Source organism: Oncorhynchus mykiss, chromosome 26, assembly GCF_013265735.2.
Source record: "Oncorhynchus mykiss isolate Arlee chromosome 26, USDA_OmykA_1.1, whole genome shotgun sequence".
In the NCBI taxonomy this organism is placed as follows: Eukaryota; Metazoa; Chordata; class Actinopteri; order Salmoniformes; family Salmonidae; genus Oncorhynchus; species Oncorhynchus mykiss.
In genome coordinates this window covers 11,280,257-11,305,920 of record NC_048590.1, presented here as the reverse complement: position 1 = coordinate 11,305,920, position 25,664 = coordinate 11,280,257, and the positions used below count along the sequence as shown (strand labels likewise).

Here is a 25,664-nt window from a genome sequence, read left to right as displayed (position 1 = left end):
CCCAAGAGATTATTTTTGTAGGCGAAATACGTTGTTTAGAATCCATCCTCAAGGTGTTTTTCTAATATCTATTCGATAATATAATCGTCGGGACAATTCGTTTTTCACTAGGACCGATTGGAATAATGGCTACCTCTGTATTTTACGCGATATTCTCTCTCGGAGCCACCATGTGACCACTTACGCAATGTGGCCGCCTAAGGCTATTCTTCAACAGAAATGCGTAAAACTACGTCACAATGCTGCAGATACCTTGGGGAATACGTAGAAAGCGTAAGCTCGTTGATGGTACATTCACAGCTGAATAGGGAGTCATTGGAACGCAGCGCTTTCAAAACCTGGGGCACTTCCGGATTGGATTTTTCTCAGGCTTTCGCCTGCAACATCAGTTCTGTTATACTCACAGACAATATCTTTACAGTTTTGGAAACGTTTGAGTGTTTTCTATCCAAAGCTGTCAATTATATGCATATTCTAGCATCTTGTCCTGACAAAATATCCCGTTTAAAACTGGAATGTTTTTTTCCCAAAATATTAAAATACTGCCCCCTAACACCAAGAGGTTTTAAAGAGATGGGTGGGGCTAAGGCTTAAGAGGGTGTGAACAATGCTGAATGGCTGTAGACAAAGAGGGATGTCCAATAGTAGTACCAAAACATTGAAAGATGTTTTTCTCAAAAGTGAGTTTACAAGTTGATCAACTTTCAAAGCAGAATTACTTTCCCATTGTTTCCTCAAATGCAGTGTATGAAATATCATTTTGTCTCTCCGAGTCTCTACTAAAACAGAAATTAAAGTGTTGCTACATAAGACCAAATCACATATGTGAGTCACATATGTGGGAACTCCTTCAAGCTTTCAAGGTGACTACCTCATGAAGCTGGTTGAGAGAACGCCAAGAGTGTGCAAAGCTGTCATCATCACAAGGGTGTCTACTTTGAAGAACCTCAAATATAAATATATTTTGATTTGTTTAACAATTTTTTGGTTACTACATGATTCCATATGTGTTATTTAATGAATAGCTTTAATGTCTTCACTGTTATTATACAAAGTAGAAAATAGTAGGCCTTCTGAGTGGCGCAGTGGTCTAAGGCACTGAATCACAGTGCTAGCGGTGCCACCAGAGATTCTGGCTTTGAGTCCAGGCTCTGTCACAGCTGACTGTGACCAGGAGACCCATGGGGCGGCACACAATTAGCCCAGCGTCGTCCGGGTTAGGGGAGGGTTTGGCCGGCAGGGATGTCCTTGTCCCATCACGCACTAGTGACTCCTGTGGCGGGCCCGGGCACAGTGCACGCTGACAAGGTTGCCAGGTGCTTGGTGTTTCCTCTGACACACTGGTGCGGCTGTCTTCCGGGTTAAGTTGGCATTGTGTCAAGAAGCAGTGCGGATTGGCTTGATTGGGTAGTGTTTCGGAGGATGCATGGCTCTCGACCCTCGTCCATACGGGAGTTTCAGCGATGAGACAAGACTGTAACTTCTAATTGGATACTATGAAATTGTGGAGAAAAAAGGGTAAGAAAGTCACACACAAAAAAATGCTGAAAATAGTAAAAATAAAGAAAAACCCTTGAATGAGTAGATGTGTCAAAACTTTTGACTGGTACTGTATATTAACAGTTTTTGAAGGATGGCTCCTCAGATCATTTCAATGTAGGCTACCCAGTAATTACACAATTGCTTTTAATTAGACGTCGCGCTACTTGTAATCACTTCAATGTTCTTCTAGCAGCCCATTAATGCTACTGTCACTGTAATTAGAAATCCAAAGGCAAAACCAAATATGTTCTAATGTATTCAAATGTCTATGGTAAAACGACACTACCTGAGGAGGTTGCGAAAAGATTCACATGGACAGAGATGGATGACGCCAAAATGGCAGCGTCCATGGAATTGTTGCTTGTAACTGAAAATGTTTGAAGTGTGTGTGACCAGGGTCGGACCTGGACGTTCTGCCGCCCTAAGTGAGACAGAAATCTGTTCACAGAGTTAAGCATTGTTATAGAACGGCTTGATATAATCTGAATACGTTTTATGAATTTATTTCAAAATATAAAGCATACCCCTAACAAAGGGTATGTGATAACCTCACTCAAATCGAGCCCTAGTTTTTGTCAAAAACACCAAGCCCTTCCCAGATACGGAGGTATTTAATCAGTGCATATGACATTATTGGCTATACTGACATCTATGGACAAGATAATTGTGTCTGTCAAACAGGTAGGCTTACCACTTGTTTTTTTGGAAGAGGACGAAATAAGCTCCAATTATACATGTCATTCTATGTTAATTCCCATAATAATGTTTGGTGCACGTGTGCACATATAGGAGGTCCCTTACCGGGCAGAAGGGAATGTCACCTTAACCCCTGCATCGCAGAGTTACAATGTTGCTATCACTATGCAACCTACTACCTATAGTAGGAAAACTCGTTTTTTATTATTAATAATATCCCACTTGTTATCACACATGGCACGACCCTATAATTATTACAATAAAAATAACACTTTTATATAACATATTTAACATATATTTGAATATTCCTGTAGAACTGTAAAACAGAGCAAGATCATTTGAGCTTTGGAAACAACTGCCATGCATTCGTAAATGCATGGTGGGCCTCGTTTCGCTGGAGCAGTGTAAAATAAGCTTTATGTCAATGACCCAGCCTTAACAAATGTTGTTTATTTACATATCGAATGTGATTGTTTTATTATTGAAACATTTATTTATTTTGTCTCCACCTAGGGTGGCCTCTTTTTCCTCTGCTGTGGTGCTGCATTGCAGTCAGCGATGTTTTCGCTCGGTAGCTGTCCATGGTCCTGAAATCAAATCATCTGAGTTTGCTTGGACACCAGCCTGATCTCCAGTTCCTTCCACATCTGAAAACTATCTAGGTGGTAATGCGATTTCTCATGCAAGCAGAGGAGGAGGCACAGATTCTTCCAGTCCCTGGGTCCTTCCCTGACCAGCGCAGATTTGTGTGAATTTCTTTTGCAGCGGAAACAGAAGGCTGCATCGTTTTGCTTGGAATAGACAAGCCTTGGTCTCCACTCTCTCCCCGTTTGCCATCCTCCTATTTTTGTGGGCCACAGAAAACTTTCGTTGCCCCTCATCTCTTGGGAAATTCCCCTCCTTATCCTGATGTGGCCCAGCCTGGACTACCATATCACGTAAAGATCCATTCATATATTTTGGCCACTCACCGGGATCTTCTATGTTTTTAGTCTGGGAGTCGTATTTAGTAGCAGTACCACCACTGTCATCCGGGACAGGGATTGACGAATCTGAGTCTGGGTCTAAGATAGTAGGGTCTTCGCCGGCATTGTTTGGAGGTGTGGCTAGGATTGGCGTTGACCAGAGAGCTGTCATCATCGGTCGATGTGCAAGGCTCGGACTCTTCTTGTTTGCCGTCTTTGCTGCTAGAATCAGCGAACGGGGGCTCGTCGTTCTCGGCTTGTCATTCTCCACACCGACTGATAGACATTGCTGCATGCTGAAGAATTTCACCAGCGAATTTCTTTGGTTTAGAGATTGTGCCTATTTTCTCATAGTTTAAGAAAATATTCACTTCCTGATAGTTTTTGTCTCTTAGACATGGTAGCAAATTGTTTCAAATCTCATTACATTAGCTAAAATTATATCCACTAGTAGTGGCTAGGTGGTAATGCCTTAATCACTAATTGTATTCATCACACACAAACATTAAAAAAATACATTAATTGAATTGGCAGATTCATTTTTATTAATGTTTCACAATTAGATAATCCTATATAAATCACACACACATCACCATAGCTACCAAGGAAAGTGGGAGCGAACTTCAGGAGAATAAGGATTGGGATGGGTGTGGGAACTGCATCAACTACTCAGGCCAAACCTGGATGACACTGGGCCAATTATGCGCCACTCTATAGGACTCCCAATCACGGCCAGATGTGATACAGCCTGGATTTGAACCAGGGACTGTAATGACACCTGTTGCCCTGAGATGCAGCGCCTTAGACCGCTGCGCCACTCGGCCTTAGACCACTGTGCCACCCCAGCTGCCGGAGTGAAGCAGGAGGTGTAGTAGCTGATCAGGGGTGCCTGAGGGCGGAAGCCAATTGTCAAAATGTCGCCCCAAATTCAAGTGCCGCCATTATCTTGCCTAATGGGAGGGCCCGGCCCTGTGTGTGACAAACAAATATTTGCAGACTGGAGAAGTATGGTGTTGAAGAATATGTGAATGGAAAATGTTGTAACTGTGGTGGGGATCAAACTCCGGACTTCCTTGAGGGTGAAAGAGGTCGAGGTGTCAAGGATCAGGGCTGTACAGCAGATTTCACTCTGAAATGCCCAACCTCAATCTTCTTTTTTTTGTAGAAAAGCAGGATGATTTTGTTTAGTTAATACATTCTTTGATAGTTTGTATGATTTAAAAAATTTAAAAAAACGTTTTACCCATATTATTTCCTTTTGGAATCTTTATTATCCACCCGCACAGTGGCTGACAGAATGCACATCCAAGTGTTGCGAACGCCATTATACCATAGAAGAAGAAGAACTACACTACCCAGAGGGTAGAGGATTTAGACGATTGGCTGAAGCTGCCCACTCCCCCTTGAATGTGGTTACAGCAACTCCGTAGACGTTATGTGAGGCTTCGATATTATTAACTTTCTTTGTTTGACACTTCTAGGACGATAAACAGATATTCCAACAGTTAATATACATTTATAACATGGCTTTTCATGGTAGCAAGTGCTGCCGCTTTATAGTAGGCAGACATTACGATGTCAAGGCCCTGTCAACGCAGCGCGTGAAACTATTTGTACCAAGCTCAACACCCAAGTTGCTGCGGTGGTATTCCAGCGCAACACAAGAGGAAAATGAACTTGAACTCGTATCTCTTGCAAACTCAAGTGCAGCTGTCCCTGCAACAAAAATTGGGACGACACAGGTAAGAAAGGCTAGCTATAAATATTTTATAAACGCCGTGGCGTTTATGGGTTGCCATGGTTTATGACATGTTCATATGCTATCTGGGAGGTCGCTCTCGGTAGGCTAGATCTCCAGGCGGCCGAAGTTAGCCTTTCCGCCTAAAGCAATTCGGTTTACTTGAATGTAACCATAGCTGCCTGGTGGAGGCTACCACAGTGCTCTTTGACATAAAAGCCAGTTCCAAACACGTTCTAAGCAGTGTTTGGTAGGTTACTTTCTAAATGTATTCCGTTACAGTCAGACTACTAGTCACCTGTCCAAAATTGTAATCAGTAACGTAAATTACCCTAACTCAGTCATGTAATTATATTATTTTCCTCTTTAGAACAGTTTCCCAAACTCGGTGCATGTTTTGTTTTTTCCCCTAGCACTACACAGCTGATTCAAATAATCATCAAGTTTTGATAATTTGAATCAGCTGTGTGGTGTTAGGGGAAAAACGAAATGTGCAGCCCTTGGGGTCCCGAGGATGGAGTTTGGGAAACGCTGCATTAGTTGAAGACTAATAGAATAATAACTAAGAAGACTAAGAAGAATAAATATTGCCAATTGAGCGATATCTACAGTGCATTCCTATTTGCATTGACTCGAATCCCCGAGCTGACAATCGGGCGTTCTGCGCCTGAACAAGGCCACTGTTACCTTGTAGGCTGTGATTGTAAAAATAATTTGTTCTTAACTGACTTGCATAGTTAAATTAAGGTACCCCCGCACATTGATTCGGTACCCCCTGTATATAGCCTCATTATTGTTATTTTATAACTTGATTTTTTTGTTGTTGATTGTTTGGTTAAGGGCTTGTAAGTAAGCATTTCACGGTAGTGTCTACACTTGTTGTATTTGGCAAATGTGACAAAACATTTTATTTGGAAACAATTCAGACCCCTTAGCTTTATTCAAATTTTGTTAATCTATTAAATTGTTTTTCCCATTTTATCAATCTATACACAATACCCGATAATGACAAAGCAAAACAGGTTTTTAGAAATGTTTGCTAATCTATGAAAACGGAAATAATACATTTACATAAGTCTTCAGCGATTACAGCCTGGAGTCTTCTTGGGCTGGAGTCTTCTTGGGCATGATGCTACAGGCCTGGCACAGCTGTATTTTGGGAGTTTCTCCCATTCTTCTCTGCAGATCCTCTCAAGCTCTCAGGTTGTATGTGGAGGGAGGGGGGGGGGGGGGGGGGGTCTATGCACAGCTATTGTCAGGTCTGTCCAGAGATGTTTGATCGGGTTCAAGTCCGGGCTCTGGCTGGGGCACTCAAGGACTTGTCCCTGAAGCCGCTACTGTGTTGTCTTGGCTGTGTGCTTACGGTCATTGTCCTTTTGGAAGGTGAACCTTTGCCCAAGTCTGAGGTCCTGAGCACTCTGGAGCAGGTTTTCATTAAGGATCTCAATATACTTTGGTCCGTTCATCTTTGTCTCGATCCTGACAAGTGTCCCCAAACGCTGATAAAACATCCCCACAGAATGATGCTGCCTCCACCATGCTTCGCCGTAGGGATGGTGCTAAGTTTCCTCCAGACGTGACACTTAGCATTCAGGCCAAATAGTTCAATCTTGGTTCCAGCAGACCTTAGAATCTTGTTTCTCATGGTCTGAGAGTCATGTAGGTGCCTTTTGGCAAACTCCAACGGGCTGTCATGTACTTTTTACTAAGGAGTGGCTTCCGTCTGGCCACTCTACCATGAAGGCCTGATGGTTGTCCTTCTGGAATGTTCTCAAATCTCCACAGAAACTCTGGAGCTCTGTCAGAATGACCATCGGGTTCTTGGTCACCTCCCTGACCAAGTCCCCTCTCCCCCGATTGCTCAGTTTGGCCAGGCGGCCAGCTCTAGGAAGAGTCTTGGTGGTTCCAAACTTCATCCATTTAAGAATGATGGAGGCCACTGTGTTCTTTGGGACCTTCAATACTGCAGACATTTTTTTGTACCCTTCCCCAGATCTGTGCCTCGACACAATCCTGTCTTGGAGCTCAATGGAAAATTCCTTCGACCCCATGGCTTGGTTTTTGATCTGACATGCACTGCCAACTGTGGGACCTTTATAGATGGGTGTGTGCCTGTCCAAATCATGTCCAATCAATTGAATTTACCACAGGTGGATTCTAAGTTTTAGAAATATCTCAAGAATAATCAATGGAAGCGGGATACACCTGAGCTCAATTTTTGGTCTCATAACAAGGTCTGAATACTTCAAGTTTTTGTCTATTTTTAATACATTAGCAAACATTTCTAAAGCTGTTTTTGCTTTGGCATTATGGGGTTTTGTGTGTAGATTGAGGAAACTTTTTTTATTAAGGTTGTAACAAAATGTGGAAAAAGGGAAGTGATCCGGAATGCTTATCTTCTCTGTTTTTAACAACAGAAACAATTTGAGAACATCTGAGATGGTGAGTTTCATGTCATACTGAAATTACATGGCATGACCCTTCAATATTTTGAAGAATAGCCTATTTCTAGACTAGTTTTCGATATTTTTTTTATTTTTATTTTTTATTTCACCTTTATTTAACCAGGTAGGCTAGTTGAGAACAAGTTCTCATTTGCAACTGCGACCTGGCCAAGATAAGGCATAGCAGTGTGAACAGACAACACAGAGTTACACATGGAGTAAACAATTAACAAGTCAATAACACAGTAGAAAAAAGGGGAGTCTATATATACATTGTGTGCAAAAGGCATGAGAAGGTAGGCAAATAATTACAATTATGCAGATTAACACTGGAGTGATAAATGATCAGATGGTTATGTACAGGTAGAGATTGGTGTGCAAAAGAGCAGAAAAATAAAAATAAATAAATAAAAACAGTATGGGGATGAGGTAGGTGAAAATGGGTGGGCTATTTACCAATAGACTATGTACAGCTGCAGCGATCGGTTAGCTGCTCGGATAGCAGATGTTTGAAGTTGGTGAGGGAGATAAAAGTCTCCAACTTCAGCGATTTTTGCAATTCGTTCCAGTCACAGGCAGCAGAGAACTGGAACGAAAGGCGGCCAAATGAGGTGTTGGCTTTAGGGATGATCAGTGAGATACACCTGCTGGAGCGCGTGCTACGGATGGGTGTTGCCATCGTAACCAGTGAACTGAGATAAGGCGGAGCTTTACCTAGCATGGACTTGTAGATGACCTGGAGCCAGTGGGTCTGGCGACGAATATGTAGCGAGGGCCAGCCGACTAGAGCATACAAGTCGCAGTGGTGGGTGGTATAAGGTGCTTTAGTGACAAAACGGATGGCACTGTGATAAACTGCATCCAGTTTGCTGAGTAGAGTGTTGGAAGCAATTTTGTAGATGACGTCGAGGATCGGTAGGATAGTCAGTTTTACTAGGGTAAGTTTGGCGGCGTGAGTGAAGGAGGCTTTGTTGCGGAATAGAAAGCCGACTCTTGATTTGATTTTCGATTGGAGATGTTTGATATGGGTCTGGAAGGAGAGTTTAGAGTCTAGCCAGACACCTAGGTACTTATAGATGTCCACATATTCAAGGTCGGAACCATCCAGGGTGGTGATGCTGGTCAGGCGTGCGGGTGCAGGCAGCGAACGGTTGAAAAGCATGCATTTGGTTTTACTAGCGTTTAAGAGCAGTTGGAGGCCACGGAAGGAGTGCTGTATGGCATTGAAGCTCGTTTGAAGGTTAGATAGCACAGTGTCCAAGGACGGGCCGGAAGTATATAGAATGGTGTCGTCTGCGTAGAGGTGGATCAGGGAATCGCTATGAGTTGCAATAGTTTCCTTTACAATTATGCAATCTAGGTTTTCATTGACACACATCTCGAAAACGTAGACAATCACCAGAGATGCTATACCTGAAACCCGTAGTCTGATTTTGGTGTTATTATTGCTTATATTATTATTGCTATGTACTCCTGCACCTTTGCTGTTTTACTTCCACATAAAGAACATAGGCCTTTTATGTTTTACCTAAGTCTACCAGATTGCCTTGAATCCTGTTATTCCATACACACCTCTACACTTATGCTTGTTTTAAATATATAAATGCATGCAAGGTTTGAAGTGATTGTTTTAGTAAAATATTATATCTGCTAAGGGCTTCTTGCAATCAATTTAGTCTACAAATGATTTGTAATCATGTTCCTTCCTCCTGAGCATCTGCTGAATCTAGTTTGATCCCTGATGTAGGCTCACTAGCCCATCTGCACTGTCTCTGTAAGCTTTTGGCTAGAGCGCACGTGCTAAGCACAGAGTAGGCACATTTGCTATTTTACGCAACAGTTTTGTCACAAAAACAGTGGAGTGGAGTTGAACTCGGTACGTTAAAACTTGACGAAAAATACATTTCTTGTGCACTGTCATCACGTACTGATTTTATCCAAATCAAGTCAGTTTGGTGGCAACACACCACTGGTGAGAGAGTGCATATTTTTGAATATTCACATAAAACTGTCGCCAATTGGATTGAAAATTAGCTACTGTATATAAGAATTTGTTTTTAATTGAGTTGCCCAGTTGATAAAAAAAAAGCATATTTTTAGCATTTGTGGCCCATATCCAATTAATGTCAATATACCTGATATTAGCATTTTTTGCATTTAAAAAATGATTGTCAAGCTCAATGAAGTCTACTTTAAGATTTGGACATGAAGCACGGAAAATGCTGGGTTAAGTAATTAATCCTCATAAGATGGTTGCTCACTGTTTATTTTGTCCTTTGTTGTGTATTTCCAGGAGCTGGCTGTACCAGTGGGCCAGAGGCAAAGGTTGAATGAGGAAGTTCTACCCTTCTCTGCCTTCCTGACAGACAACTTTGGCAGACAGCACAGCTACCTACGCATTTCCCTGACGGAGAAATGTAACCTTCGCTGTAAGCACCATGATGAAGACTGCTTAAAGGCTATACAATCATTGTTTTGTTTTTTACAATTTATATAACACTTTAACTGAAAATGTTCCCTAATGGTGTGATTCATCTGTCACTATAGTGGCTAAATTGTCCAATATAATTGTGCCAATACAATTTCCATCATAATCCTTTAGCCACAATGGAGGGTGGTGAAATGTAAGTCTTGATGCATACAAAACCTATGTCCAGAGTTTGATTCAAGTTGAAAACAATAAATTTGTCGTTCTTCAGGTTACAAAAATGTAAAGAAAAATCAAACAAAACAAATTCCTTTATATTCAAACTAAAGAAACACATAGCGTGGTCTGGTATGTTTAAGCATGGTCAAAAGACTGGCTGACATTCCAGTCACACCCAATGGGCCTTGGAGCCTGTAGGCTTTTTAACTGTGTGCCCCTTCAGCCTGTAGAGGGGGGTACACACACTTCACAGAAGATTAGTGGCAATCACACATACATACATTTCTTATTAATTTGATAACTCTCATTTTGTTCAGTTACATGACAGTTGTCAGCTAAGGTGATGTCATCCTTCCTGAAATGTAACCTCAGGCTGTAATGGCTCTCCTGTAATTTGACAGAATCTTGCTCATAAACCTTTTGTCTTCCACTGATGTTAAAATGTTTCTCCTTGAAATCTGTGTTGTATTGATTTATCAACATCTCTTCCAGATCTGAAACAGAGATTATGTTAGCTGTAATGGTAGGATGGCTACTCTTGTCCTTATTGTTATGGCTTCTAAGAGGGTCATTGATCCCCCCCCCAGTAAGGCCCTCACAGCATACAGTGCCTTGCGAAAGTATTCGGCCCCCTTGAACTTTGCGACCTTTTGCCACATTTCAGGCTTCAAACATAAAGATCTAAAACTTAATTTTTTTGTGAAGAATCAACAACAAGTGGGACACAATCATGAAGTGGAACGACATTTATTGGATATTTCAAACTTTTTTTAACAAATCAAAAACTGAAAAATTGGGCGTGCAAAATTATTCAGCCCCCTTAAGTTAATACTTTGTAGCGCCACCTTTTGCTGCGATTACAGCTGTAAGTCGCTTGGGGTATGTCTCTATCAGTTTTGCACATCGAGAGACTGAAATGTTTTCCCATTCCTCCTTGCAAAACAGCTCGAGCTCAGTGAGGTTGGATGGAGAGCATTTGTGAACAGCAGTTTTCAGTTCTTTCCACAGATTCTCGATTGGATTCAGGTCTGGACTTTGACTTGGCCATTCTAACACCTGGATATGTTTATTTTTGAACCATTCCATTGTAGATTTTGCTTTATGTTTTGGATCATTGTCTTGTTGGAAGACAAATCTCCGTCCCAGTCTCAGGTCTTTTGCAGACTCCATCAGGTTTTCTTCCAGAATGGTCCTGTATTTGGCTCCATCCATCTTCCTATCAATTTTAACCATCTTCCCTGTCCCTGCTGAAGAAAAGCAGGCCCAAACCATGATGCTGCCACCACCATGTTTGACAGTGGGGATGGTGTGTTCAGCTGTGTTGCTTTTACGCCAAACATAACGTTCTGCATTGTTGCCAAAAAGTTCAATTTTGCTTTCATCTGACCAGAGTACCTGCTTCCACATGTTTGGTGTGTCTCCCAGGTGGCTTGTGGCAAACTTTAAACAACACTTTTTATGGATATCTTTAAGAAATGGCTTTCTTCTTGCCACTCTTCCATAAAGGCCAGATTTGTGCAATATACGACTGATTGTTGTCCTATGGACAGAGTCTCCCACCTCAGCTGTAGCTCTCTGCAGGTCATCCAGAGTGATCATGGGCCTCTTGGCTGCATCTCTGATCAGTCTTCTCCTTGTATGAGCTGAAAGTTTAGAGGGACGGCCAGGTCTTGGTAGATTTGCAGTGGTCTGATACTCCTTCCATTTCAATATTAATCGCTTGCACAGTGCTCCTTGGGATGTTTAAAGCTTGGGAAATCTTTTTGTATCCAAATCCAAATCTTTTTGTATCCAAATCCAAAACTTCTTCACAACAGTATCTCGGACCTGCCTGGTGTGTTCCTTGTTCTTCATGATGCTCTCTGCGCTTTTAACGGACCTCTGAGACTATCACAGTGCAGGTGCATTTATACGGAGACTTGATTACACAAAGGTGGATTGTATTTATCATCATTAGTCATTTAGGTCAACATTGAATCATTCAGAGATCCTCACTGAACTTCTGGAGAGAGTTTGCTGCACTGAAAGTAAAGGGGCTGAATAATTTTGCACGCCCAATTTTTCAGTTTTTGAGTTGTTAAAAAAGTTTGAAATATCCAATAAATGTCGTCCCACTTGTTGTTGATTCTTCACAAAAAAAATACAGTTTTAAATCTTTATGTTTGAAGCCTGAAATGTGGCAAAAGGTCGCAAAGTTCAAGGGGGCCGAATACTTTCGCAAGGCACTGTATAATCCATCTTCACAGCTGTTAACCTTTTGTGACTAGGGGGCAGTATTTTCATTTTTGGAAAAATAACGTTCCCATAGTAAACGGGATATTTTGTCAGGACAAGATGCTAGAATATGCATATAATTGACAGCTTAGGATAGAAAACACAAAAGTTTCCAAAACTGTAAAAATATTGTCTGTGAGTATAACAGAACTGATGTTGCAGGCAAAAGCCTGAGAAAAATCCAATCCGGAAGTGCCTCATGTTTTGAAAGCACTACGTTCCAATGCGTCCCTATTGAGCAGTGAATGGGCTATCAACCAGATTACTTTTTCTCCGTATTCCCCAAGGTTTCTACAGCATTGTGACGTAGTTTTACGCATTTATGTTGAAGAATACCCGTAAGCGGCTACATTGCGTAAGTGGTCACCTGATGCTCCCAGAATGATTCTCGCGTAAAATACAGAGGTAGCCATTATTCCAATCGGTCCTACTGAAAACGAATTGTCCCGGTGGATATATTATCAAATAGATATTTGAAAAACACCTTGTGGATTGATTATAAACAACGTTTGCCATGTTTCTGTCGATATTATTGAGCTAATTTGGAAATATTGTTTTCGTGACTGCAATTTCCGGGCGATTTCTCAGCCAAACGTGAAGAACAAACAGAGCTATTTCGCCTACAAAAATAATATTTTTGGAAAATAGTAACATTGGCTAGCTAACTGGGAGTCTCGTGAGTGAAAACATCCGAAGCTCATCAAAGGTAAACTATTTAATTTGATTGCTTTTCTGATTTCCGTGACCAAATTCTTGGACCGACTCTCTTCTCTGTATACATCAATGATGTTGCTCTTGCTGCTGGTGAGTCTCTGATCTACGCAGACGACACCATTCTGTATACTTCTGGCCCTTCTTTGGACACTGTGTTAACAACCCTCCATGCAAGCTTCAATGCCATAAAACTCTCCTTCCGTGGCCTCCAATTGCTCTTAAATACAAGTAAAACTAAATGCATGCTCTTCAACCGATCGCTGCCTGCACCTGCCCGCCTGTCCAACATCACTACTCTGGACGGCTCTGACTTAGAATACGTGGACAACTACAAATACCTAGGTGTCTGGTTAGACTGTAAACTCTCCTTCCAGACCCACATAAAACATCTCCAATCCAAAGTTAAATCTAGAATTGGCTTCCTATTTCGCAGCAAAGCATCCTTCACTCATGCTGCCAAACATACCCTTGTAAAACTGACCATCCTACCAATCCTCGACTTCGGCGATGTCATTTTACCAAATATTCTCCAATACCCTACACAACAAATTGGATGCAGTCTATCACAGTGCAATCCGTTTTGTCACCAAAGCCCCATATACTACCCACCATTGCGACCTGTACGCTCTCGTTGGCTGGCCCTCGCTTCATACTCATCGCCAAACCCACTGGCTCCATGTCATCTACAAGACCCTGCTAGGTAAAGTCCCCCTTATCTCAGCTCGCTGGTCACCATAGTATCACCCACCTGTAGCACACGCTCCAGCAGGTATATCTCTCTGGTCACCCCCAAAACCAATTCTTTCATTGGCCGCCTCTCCTTCCAGTTCTCTGCTGCCAATGACTGGAACGAACTACAAAAATCTCTGAAACTGGAAACACTTATCTCCCTCACTAGCTTTAAGCACCAACTGTCAGAGCAGCTCACAGATGACTGCACCTGTACATAGCCCACCTATAATTTAGCCCAAACAACTACCTCTTTCCCTACTGTATTTATTTATTTATTTATTTTGCTCCTTTGCACCCCATTATTTTTATTTCAACTTTGCACATTCTTCCACTGCAAATCTACCATTCCAGTGTTTTACTTGCTATATTGTATTTACTTTGCCACCATGGCCTTTTTGCCTTTACCTCCCTTATCTCACCTCATTTGCTCACATCGTATATAGACTTGTTTATACTGTATTATTGACTGTATGTTTGTTTTACTCCATGTGTAACTCTGTGTTGTTGTATGTGTCGAACTGCTTTGCTTTATCTTGGCCAGGTCGCAATTGTAAATGAGAACTTGTTCTCAACTTGCCTACCTGGTTAAATAAAGGTAAAATAAAAAATTACCAAGCTAGATTGTACATTGATGCAGCTCTAGTGGGGGATACTAGCGATGAGGTTTGGGTTATCAGGTATTGCCATTTATTTAGGTGCCAATAAATGTCTCCCTTGAATCTCTCCCCCTGCAGGTCAGTACTGTATGCCAGAAGAGGGGGTAAAGCTCACCCCTCGCGCTCAGCTCCTGTCTACTTCCGAGGTGCTGACCGTGGCCCAGCTGTTTGTACGAGAGGGTGTGGAGAAGATCCGCCTCACTGGGGGAGAACCTCTCATCCGACCAGACGTCCTGGACATCATCAGTGAGTGGGGCGTGGGTTGTGTGAACTGCCCTTTCAGTGTGTCTGGCGGGCTAAAACGAATGGCCCCTTTTATTTGGGTAGAAAGCAGATTCGCTAATGTGCCTGATTTAATATGCTAGTTTTTATCAAATTTATTAAAAGTTTACATCATAATGCTGCATTCTCAGCTCATTCCCATGGGGACCCAATGGGTATGCACATTGTTCCAGCCCAGCTCTACAAACCTAATCAGCTAATTATCAAATGTGTTAGTGCTGGGCTATAGCAAAAATGTGCACAACCTAAGGGTCCCTATGAATGGTTTCAGAAACTGTAATAGTTTATCCTGGAGTCAATTAAATGTTGTACACCACCATGTTCAGTTGTAAACAAACCATATATATGACTTATATTGACCAGGTGAAAGCTATGATCCCTTATTGATGTCACTTGTTAAATATACTTCAATCAGTGTAGATGACAGGTTAAATAAGGATTTTCAAGCATTGAGATGTTGTCTAGGGCTCTCCCTGACTCAAAAAAATATTTGTCGAACAAAGGTTGTCCGTTTTTAAAACGTGTGTTTTTACATATTGACGACGTGTTTTTAATAAAATCAACTATATGCATTGAGCTTTGATGAAAGAAGACACAATTGACTCGAGGGAGCCAGAGATCATGATAACCAGCAGAAAAAAAACTACCTGGCCCGACCATCCTCCTACCGCTCCTGCTGGCTTTTGCAGATTCTGCCACAAGGAGAAGTTGGCAACCTTATGTGGAATGCCGATTTATCTTACAATTTCTACCGATCTGCATGCCAGTTAAGGTTTTCATATACACATTTTTGTGGAACATTTTCATTTAATTTATAATGTCTTCGTTTCTGAAAATCATTGTCATGTGGTTAATCAAGATTCTATCTAAATCTAAATTAAAATTCTTGGGCTGCGGTAATATTTTGTAAAAACAAATATAAATATATTTTTTACGAGAATAAATGCATTTTCTGAACACCCCACAACATTAGGTAGATATTAAACCTAAGAAAACATATTTTCTCACCTCTGGCATTAAAGCCCTTTTTAGTATTGTCAATTTTTGTCTGGTATGGACACCATTTATATTCAACCCGTCACAGACAATATGGAAGTTGTCTGAATATGATTCTAAAAGATACTTGTTATAAAATCAAAATGTATCTAATGCTCATGTGTCCCCCCAAACCAATTCAATTATTGTACATACATTTTATATTTACAATCTCAGAATTGTGCTATATTAAACCCTGGAATAGACACATTCTGTGTCAGCGGGCTTATCATTTCAGTAAAATGCTTTCAATTCAGAATTGTAACATAAATCTTTATTGGGATTGTCCTTAACATGTCAGAATGAGCTCAGTTAAATATTGTCATGTGATTGTTGAGACGAGGGGGACAGGGTTGAATACTGTAACAGGGTTGAAGAGACATCGTTTTCCATATAAGCTAGATTAGTCTACAATCAAAATCCCTGAAATATTTACCCCAAAACATTGCGTTTCATTGTATGCAACCATTTAATAAGGACATTCGATATATTTAGAATAATCTGTTTTTTACTAACCAAACAAATTAAAACACATCAGGCATTAGGTTAATGAATAACATTAACAGGTTTCATCAGAAAAGTTCCAACGTGTCATCAAACTGACATTTTTCCAAGGGCATTTAGAATGCTAGAACAGCTGTAACAACAGCGCTTGTGTCAGCATGACTATCCTCCTTCTCAGGAGCACCATATTCATTCATTCATTCATTCATGGATTTCTTCCTGAGATTCTGGCCCACACATATCCCGCCACGTGGAGGTTGAGAGAGCTGTGATGGTCATGAAATTTGGTCTGCCGGTGATTGTCAAACAAATAACTGCCAGTCTCACGGTAATTGACCGTTAATTAACACATTAACAAACACATTAACAAACATCTCCTGGCTTCCACGCATAGCCTACAAACCACTGATGCAGACCTTCGGATTATCTACATTTAAAAAAGTCTAAATCCATGTAATATAGTCTACACCATCACAATTAATCCATTATTTTAGACATGTCTAAAGAAACAAACATGATTTCAAGAAAATGTAGTATATTTCAGAGGAACATTATAGCATACTCTGAGTTGTCCTTATGTTAGGCCCTGATATGGCTGTGGGCTACACTAGTTAGTTTAACAGACAAGATTTGCTTAGAATTCTGTGGCATTATTTTATAGTATGAAGAATAAAATTGAACTATAAAAAATAAAGGATACTTTCTCCAAACGATTTAAGGGAGGGCGCACATTCGGCTATTCTGTGTTGAGCAGTTAACAAAGTAACCGGTACTCCTATATGCTTAATTTAGGATTATTTATGTAACTTTCGTTATAAATGTTGGGCAATATGTTTAGCTTTTTAATACATTCTAAGGCTGCATGATGCAACTCTAATGATGATTTGAAAAAAGTTGCATGAAAGGCATGAGCTCTACTTTGTTTTTCACGTGGGCTGTAGACTTCATCAGTCTCATTGACCATTTGCCAAGCACTTGATAATACCTTAAATTTCCCAGCCACATCCCCTTTGTATGGCCATAATCCTCTTCAAAAAATCCATGCGCTTCACAAGCTGCTAGTGAAGACAGACACATCAGGGACGCAACTGCTCACGTCCTTATCCAATTCTGAGGTGCTAATTGAAGATATTGGAAGTACTGTCCACATTTACTTTTTGTCAGCCAACAAGATGAGTAGGCCTAACAAACAGCAAAAGCAAAAGCCTATGTTATTCTACTCTCCCCCATAGTACTGAAGTTGACCTATTCTGTGTGAGAATAAATATTCCAAACATAATTCTTGACAGTTGTTGGATGCGCTAGATCCCAGATTAATACAATCACTAGCATCAAAAAAACCTGTTTTAAGCAATGACCCTGACGCAACGGATGAGAACGTCTAGCTTAAAATGTTGATAGCCTAATAGTTTATCACATTATAAGCAGAGCAATGTGCACGGCAGTAGGCAGTAGCTGCCTACACGGCAGTAGGCTATAAGCACGAATGTACCATTAGCAGGAAAACACCATTCTCAAGTACCAACAAATGCGATTATGCATGTAATGCTTTTGTTATAAAGGTTAATTTATGGTGAAAATGATCTTCCCCAAGCTTGAAACACACGTGCTGTGTATGTATGCCAGTTAGTCTCTACACCCATTGTAAAGCAGACATTTTAAGAAGTTATTTGGCCACTTTATTTGTGATTCAAACCATATAATAATGTATATAGGGCTAGGGTCAGAGGGTCGGAACGTAATTAAAAAAAAAACATTTTTTATTGACTGCTAATCGCAAGAAGCCCAAAGAGAGATTTGACAAAAAACAATTTCAAAACGTGATAACATTTGGGGACATTGCCCTGCGTAGGGTGCCGTCTTTCAGATGGGACATTAAAACGGGTGTCGTGGCCTCCCGGGTGGCGCAGTCTCAGTGCCACCAGAGACTCTGGGTTCGCGCCCAGGCTCTGTTGTAACCGGCCGCGACCGGGAGGTCCGTGGGGCGACGCACAATTGGCATAGTGTCGTCCGGGTTAGTGAGGGATTGGCCGGTAGGGATATCCTTGTCTCATCGCGCACCAGCGACTCCGGTGGCGGGCCGGGTGCACGCTAACCAAGGTTGCCAGGTGTACGGTGTTTCCTCCGACACATTGGTGCGGCTGGCTTCCCGGTTTGGATGCACGCTGTGTTAAGAAGCAGTGCGGCTTGGTTGGGTATCGGAGGACACATGACTTTCAACCTTCGTCTCTCCCGAGCCCGTACGGGAGTTGTAGCGATGAGACAAGATAGTAGCTACTAATAATTGGAAACCATGAAATTGGGGAGAAAGAAGGGGGTAAAAATTTTGGAAAAAAAGAAAACGGGTGTCTTTGCAACAAAATAGGAAAAATGCAAAGGGGGATGAATACTTTTGCAAGGCCATGCCTGCCGATATTGTTCTCCTCAGACTATATTAAACTAGCTCTTTGATTATGAAATAGATGAGATGGTGTACCATTAGCTAGGCACAGCTGAGCATAAATTGAAATCGTCTGCAAATAATTCACTTTTTTTTGTTTTACTGGACTTATGGTAGGCACCTGCATCTGATGCTCATGGGTCGAAATTATGACATCTGTGAACTTAAGGTATGAAAATGGTCTGAGTTGGATGACGGTTCAAATAAAATATATTCCCAGTCGGATCTTGTTTTTTTCCCTTGACCGAAACGAAGTCGGAGATGTCAGAGTTCCCAGTGATTTTGAGCATGGAATTGGTCTGTGTAGGAGGGGAGAGTGGCAGACCCTATGCTGCTATCTGTGTCCTTGCTCGCTTCTTCCTTTCCGGCGAGGCTGACCAGAGAGAGGGGACACAGTCTTCCACCTGATGGTGAAACTTGAGTCGCACCGTTTGAAACGCAATAATTAATGTTGTTCCTGTGACCAGAGAAAGTTAAATAATCCTTGAATGTTAAAATAGACTAGACGAGATGTTAAAAAGAAAAAAAATCAGGGCTATCGATACACTACTCATTCATTGCAGCTGCAGTGCGGGTTGAAGTAGAAGCACGTTTTGTAATAGTGCTGCATAAAAAGTGTTGACGGCCTCCCGAGTGGCGCAGCGGTCTGAGGCACTGCATCGCAGTGCTTGAGGCATCTCTACAGACCCAGGTTCGATCCCAGTCTGTGTCGCAGCCAGCCGCTACCGGGAGACCAATGAGGCGGCACACAATTGACCCAGCGTCGTCTGGGTGAGGGGAGGGTTTGGCTGGCCGGGATGTCCTTGTCCCATTGCGCATGCACGCAGAGTTCGGTCGCCAGTTGTATGGTGTTTCCGTCGACACATTGGTGCTGCAGAACCTCATTCCAAAATCATGATCATTCATATTAGAGGTCGACCGATAATGATCTTTCAACGCAGATTCCAATTATTGGAGGACCAAAAAAAAGCAGATACCGTGTTTTTTTTATTTAAAAGAAAAATTATATATATATTTTTATTAATTTGTAATAATGACAATTACAACAATACTGAATGAACACTTATTTTAACTTAATAATTTGGTTTAAATAATGAAAAAACAAAGTGTTGGAGAATTAAGTAAAATTGCAATATGTGCCATGTAAGAAAGCTAACATTTAAGTTCCTTGCTCAGAACATGAAAACATATGAAAGCTGGTGGTTCCTTTTAACATGAGTCTTCAACATTCCCAGGTTAGAAGTTTTAAGGTGTAGTTATTATAGGAATTATAGGACTATTTCGCTCTATACCATTTGTTGACAGCATTTCATATGCCTTTGACTATTGGAATTTCTTATAGGCACTTTAGTATTGCCATTGTAACAGTATAGCTTCCATCCCTCTCCTCGCCGCTACCTGGCCTCAAACCAGGAACACATCGACAACAGCCACCCTCGAAGCAGCGTTACCCATGCAGAGCAAGGGGAATAACTACTCCAAGTCTCAGAGCGAGTGACGTTTGAAACGCTATTAGCGCGTACCCCGCTAACTAGCTAGCCATTTCACACCGGTTACACCAGCCTAATCTCGGGAGTTGATGGGCTTGAAGTTATATACAGGGCTGTGCTTGGAGCACAGGGAAGAGCTGCTGGCAAAACACACAAAAGTGCTGTTTGAATTAATGCTTACGAGCCTGCTGGTGCCTACCATCGCTCAGTCAGACTGCTCTATCAAATCATAGACTTAGTTATAACATAACACACAGAAATACGAGCCTTAGGTCATTAATATGGTCGAATCAGGAAACTATCATTTATTTAACTAGGCAAGTCAGTTAAGAACAAATTCTTATTTTCAATGACGGCCTAGGAACAGTGGGTTAACTGCCTGTTAATTTGTAGAGATTTGTACCTTGTCAGCTCGGGGATTTGAACTTGCAACCTTTCGGTTACTAGTCCAACGGAGCAAGCACTGTATGCATATTATGTGTGCTAATCAGGTGCTGTTAGGTTTTATAATAAAATCGTAACCCATGACAGCAAAATGGATGCAGAGGACGTGACAAATACATTTGAAATGGGTGAATGTTTACTGGTTGCTAAGGCGGTTAAGGGGAAGTCAGATGTGAGGAATACATTTGACTAATAGTGGAAAATACTAGAGATCAATAAAAATGAAGTAAGGAGCAAGCACTGTATGCATATTATGTGTGCTAATCAGGTGCTGTTAGGTTACAGTATAATTTCTCTAATAGTTTGGAACAATGTAAACAACACCAAATACATTTAGAAGCATAACGGAGAGTCTGTAAAGTAGTTTTCTTTTACAGGAAAGACTAATACCAGTCGCATTCATTTGTAAATGCAATTTACAATTTGGAAGAGTTTTATTGTTTACGCAAATTATTCAAGGGTCGCTTTATTTGATTTAACCCTTGTGTGGTCTGTGGGACATTTTCAATGTTTACTAAAAGAGAACCTGAGACTCATTTCGTCTCATCTCGTTTCTGGGACCTTTTAGTTCAGGTCATGACACGTTGCGTTTTATATTTTTGTTCAGTATACATGTCAGATAAACCAAGCCAGATAAACCTCTTTTTCTCTTGTAGTTTTATCAGTTTCTGTATAATTTTTTAGTTTGTTGATTTTTTTTAACCCCTTTCGTGGTATCCAATTGTTTAGTAGCTACTATCTTGTCTCATCACTACAACTCCCGTACGGGCTCGGGAGAGACGAAGGTTGAAGGTCATGCGTCCTCCGATACACAACCCAACCAAGCCGCACTGCTTCTTAACACAGCGTGCATCCAACCCAGAAGCACCAATGTGTCGGAGGGAACACCATGCACCTGGCGCACTGCGCCCGGCCCGCCACAGGAGTCACTGGTGCGCGATGAGACAAGGATATCCCTACCGGCCAAGCCCTCCTTAACCCGGACGACACTAGGCCAATTGTGTGTCACCCCATGGACCTCCCGGTTGCGGCCGGTTACTACAGAGCCTGGGCGCGAACCCAGAGTCTCTGGTGGCACAGCTGGCGCTATTGTACAGTGGTCTTAAACACTGCGCCACCCGGGAGGCAAGTTTCTGTATAATTTTAGCTAGAAGGAGGAATAACTTCCTACTAAATGGCAAGAGCCAATAGCTATGATTGTGACTTAATGTGAATGTAGTGACATTGGTCTGTGGAGTGATCTAAGATTTTGTATAATCTTCAGTTATATATGATTCATAAGTTAACTCCCCTTGCTGGCGAGAGAGGCTTGTAAGTGTTTTGGAGAGACAAGGCTCATGACTGTCTCGCTCTCCGCGTGCTTTAAACTTAATGAATCATGTAAGGGGGAATGGATATACTATGCCATGACTGTGTGTTGTATCTTGTGATATGATGGCCTACCATTGCTGTTACCGACCAATCATAACTCTATTGAAGTGCTCACATTGGGAAGAATCATCATCCAAGATACACACACATTCATTGATACAGGATTTACACAATAATGGTTGGTCATTTTGAGTTCAAGTTGTTAGAGGTGCTTTTCAGTAGATGTCATAACGGTAGGCATTGGAATCCATTTATTTTCCATTAAGTTTGTGGGGTTAGGACAGTGCATCTGCAAGATGTGATGTCATCGAGGGAAAGGCCTAAAGGGGAAATTGCACAACAGAAGCCAAACCACGTCATGGCGAAAAAGCAAATTGAGCATGTCTAAACTGGATGTTCTGGTAGGGATGGAGTCCATGTGGACACAGCTCACCAGTGGTCATGTGCTGATCAAACGCGTGACCTTTTCCGATTGGCACCATGACATCAGCAGACATATCTACTGGCCAAGATTCTCAAATGTTCATAAATGACCAGTATGGACAAATAATAATAATCACAGTAGTTGTCGAGGGTGCAGCAAGTTAGTACCTCAGGAGTAAATGTCAGTTGGCTTTTCATAGCTGATCATTTAAGAGTATCTCTACCGCTCCTGCTGTCTCTAGAGAGTTGAAAACAGCAGGTCTGGGACAGGTAGCACGTCCGGTGAACAGGTCAGGATTCCATAGCCGCAGGCAGAACAGTTGAAACTGGAGCAGCAGCACGGCCAAGTGGACTGGGGACAGCAAGGAGTCATCATGCCAGGTAGTCCTGAGGCATGGGCTCAGGTCTTCTGAGAGAGAGAAAGAAAGAGAGAATTAGAGAGAGCATACTTAAATTCACACAGGACACCGGATAAGACGGGAGAAGTACTCCAGATATAACAAACTGACCCTAGCCCCCGGCACAAACTACTGCAGCATAAATACTGGAGGCTCTGAGACGGGGGGTCAGGAGACACTGTGGCCCCATCCGATGATACCCCCGGACAGGGCTAAACAGGAAGGATATAACCCCACCCACTTTCCCAACGCACAGCCCCCACACCAATGGAGGGATATCCTCAAACACCAACTTACCATCCTGAGACGAGGCCGAGAATAGCCCACAAATTTCTCTGCCACGACACAACCCAAGGGGGGGCGCCAACCCAGACAGGAAGATCACGTCAGTGACTCAACCCACTCAAGTGACGCACCCCTCCTAGGGACGGCATGAAAGAACACCAGTAAGCCAGTGTACGTGCAGGTTTGTACGGCAGGACCAAATCAGAAAGTTAGGTAAGAGCAAGCCCATGTAAATCTTTGTAGGTTAGCAGTAAAACCTTGAAATCAGCCCTCGCCTTAACAGGAAGGCAGGATGCTCCTAGATGCTAATCTGGGGTCAGTTTTGCATTTCCCCACTCCTGTTTATGGTTAGAATTGGGGGAAGGGAAGCTGATCCAAGAAACTTTACACTAGAGTGTCTGAAGTCTCTGTGGGTGTGTGAAGTGGGGCTTTGTGGTTGATGATCTTGCAAATGATCCCCAAACCCCATCTTGTGATATGCATGCTTAGCCAGTCACACCCACTTACTTTGTAGTCAACAGTGTTCAATTCAACCAGGAATTGTTTTCCATTTGTCACTGTGCTGTATCACAGCTTCAGTTTATCACCTGTCTGTTTGTCCATCTGTCTGTCCAGCGGAGCTGAGGAAGTTGGAGGGCCTGAAGACCATTGCTGTGACCACCAATGGAATGAACCTGGTGAGGCTGCTGCCTAAACTGAAGGAGGCTGGTCTGGACCTGCTCAACATCAGCCTGGACACCCTGGTGCCGGCTAAGTTTGAGTTCATCGTCCGGCGGAAAGGTAACCCACCTTCCCCATAACCTACAGTATGTTGCCTGGTAGCCATTTTGTGCCAAAACGAACATTGTTGTGGATGGAGCCAATGTGTGCTCAGCACCTATTTCAGCGACTGGAGCCAATGTTAGGATTGACAGAGGGGCAGAGCTCAGGGAGGCAGGTTCCTGCGAGGCAGGGACAGATGGAGTAGACAGGCTGAGGAATGAGAGCAGCAGCACACAGGAAAAATAAAGTCAGAGCCAAACCTCTTACAGTACACTGGGCTTTCACTGTTGGGCTGACTGGTTTCGTTGTCCAGAGGGCTATAGAAGATGTGGGAAAGCTGTTCTTCCGGTATATCTCTGTCTCCAAATGAGGTAAATGTATGTTGTATTGACAACCGTATTAAAAACTCATCAAGTTCAGAGTAGGGATGAAGTTACTTGACTGTTGTGTGCTGGCTTTCATTTAAGCTTTCTGGAATTTCTGTTAGGGCTACACGTACTTACAGTATATTAGTAAAGTATGAAGTGAGGGACACAACACATTCACCATGAACAATTTAGGGTTTATTGATAAGATAAAAAAGGGAAGTGCACAACAAAAAAGCATGATATTTTCTGTGCACATTTTGAAAACTCAACGGTTGAGCCCTATTCACCTCATGTAATGAGGAAACTAAACTAAAAGCTAACATGCATAAAACATTTGTCTGACCCTGCGGTACATAATGTGATACATGAATGATTTAACATGTTAAAATTACTCATGATCACAGCACTTACATTTTTTCAACCTGATACATTTTTAAACCATATAATGGAAATGTTCTTGACAGAATTGTATTGACCTGTAAGATTTTCCTACATGACACCCAAATATGGTAATGCCCCCATCAGTGTACAGCGGCAACTTGATTTGCAAATACTTTCCATTGATATTGATTAGCTTCCTGTTTCAAAAGCGTAAAAGCCCTACCTCCTATAGTCAGTGCCTTTCAAAATACCATTTGAAAACAACTTAGCTAAAATCAAGGTGTGGGCCAAATTAGCCATTTCACTTGAATCAGCCTGTTGAACACCCATTAAACTGTAACATGGCACTATCAGGTAGAAGCGACTGCCCTTCCAATTAGAATGAATGGAATGGAAACAACCTAGCCTTCACCTTTCCTCTGTGGGATTGTCTGAATCAAAACACAGGAAGAGACATTGATATCTCCGGTAGCGCTGGCATTAGTAGTGTACGTTTCAACTGAAATGACTCAAGCCTACCAAACGAGCTAAACTACTTCTATGCTCTCTGAGGAAAATAACACTGAAACATGCATGAGAGCACCAGCTGTTCCGGAAGACTGGGCGATCATGCTCTCCGCAGCCGATGTGAGTAAGACCTTTAACCACGTCAACATTCACAAGGCGGCAGGGCCAGACGGATTACCAGGACTTGTACTGCGAGCATGCGCTGACCAACTGGCAAGTGTCTTCACTGACATTTTCAACCTCTCCCTGTCCAAGTCTGTAATACCAACATGTTTTAAGCACAGTTCCTGTGCCCAAGAACACAAACGTAACCTGCCTAAATGACTACGACCTGTAGCACTCACGTCTGTAGCCTTGAAGTGCTTTGAAAGGCTGGTCATGGCTCACATCAACACCATTATCCGAGAAACCCTAGACCCACTCCAATTTGCATACCGCCCCAACAGATCCACAGATGATGCAATCTCTAATGCACTCCACACTGCCCTTTCCCACTTGGATAAAAGGAACTGCTATGTGAGAATGCTATTCATAGACTACAGCTCAGCGTTCAACACCATAGTGCC

The 25,664-nt window shown here is 42.1% G+C and overlaps 1 protein-coding gene across 4 annotated transcripts in view; it reads left to right on the top strand.

Moving 5' to 3' along the window:
• Window positions 1-4,503: 4,503 nt before the first annotated feature.
• Window positions 4,504-25,664, top strand: part of mocs1 (molybdenum cofactor synthesis 1) — a 49,583-nt gene continuing 28,422 nt past the window's right edge. For all 4 annotated transcript variants that reach the window (XR_002470937.2, XM_021585665.2, XM_021585667.2 and 1 more), the window contains exons 1-4: window positions 4,504-4,945; window positions 9,679-9,814; window positions 14,487-14,654; window positions 23,696-23,860. Coding sequence is in view for 3 of the 4 variants with exons in the window: in XM_021585665.2 (XP_021441340.1) it covers window positions 4,727-4,945; window positions 9,679-9,814; window positions 14,487-14,654; window positions 23,696-23,860 (688 nt within the window). In the remaining variant the exon portion in view is untranslated. The remainder of the gene's footprint in view (window positions 4,946-9,678; window positions 9,815-14,486; window positions 14,655-23,695; window positions 23,861-25,664) is intronic.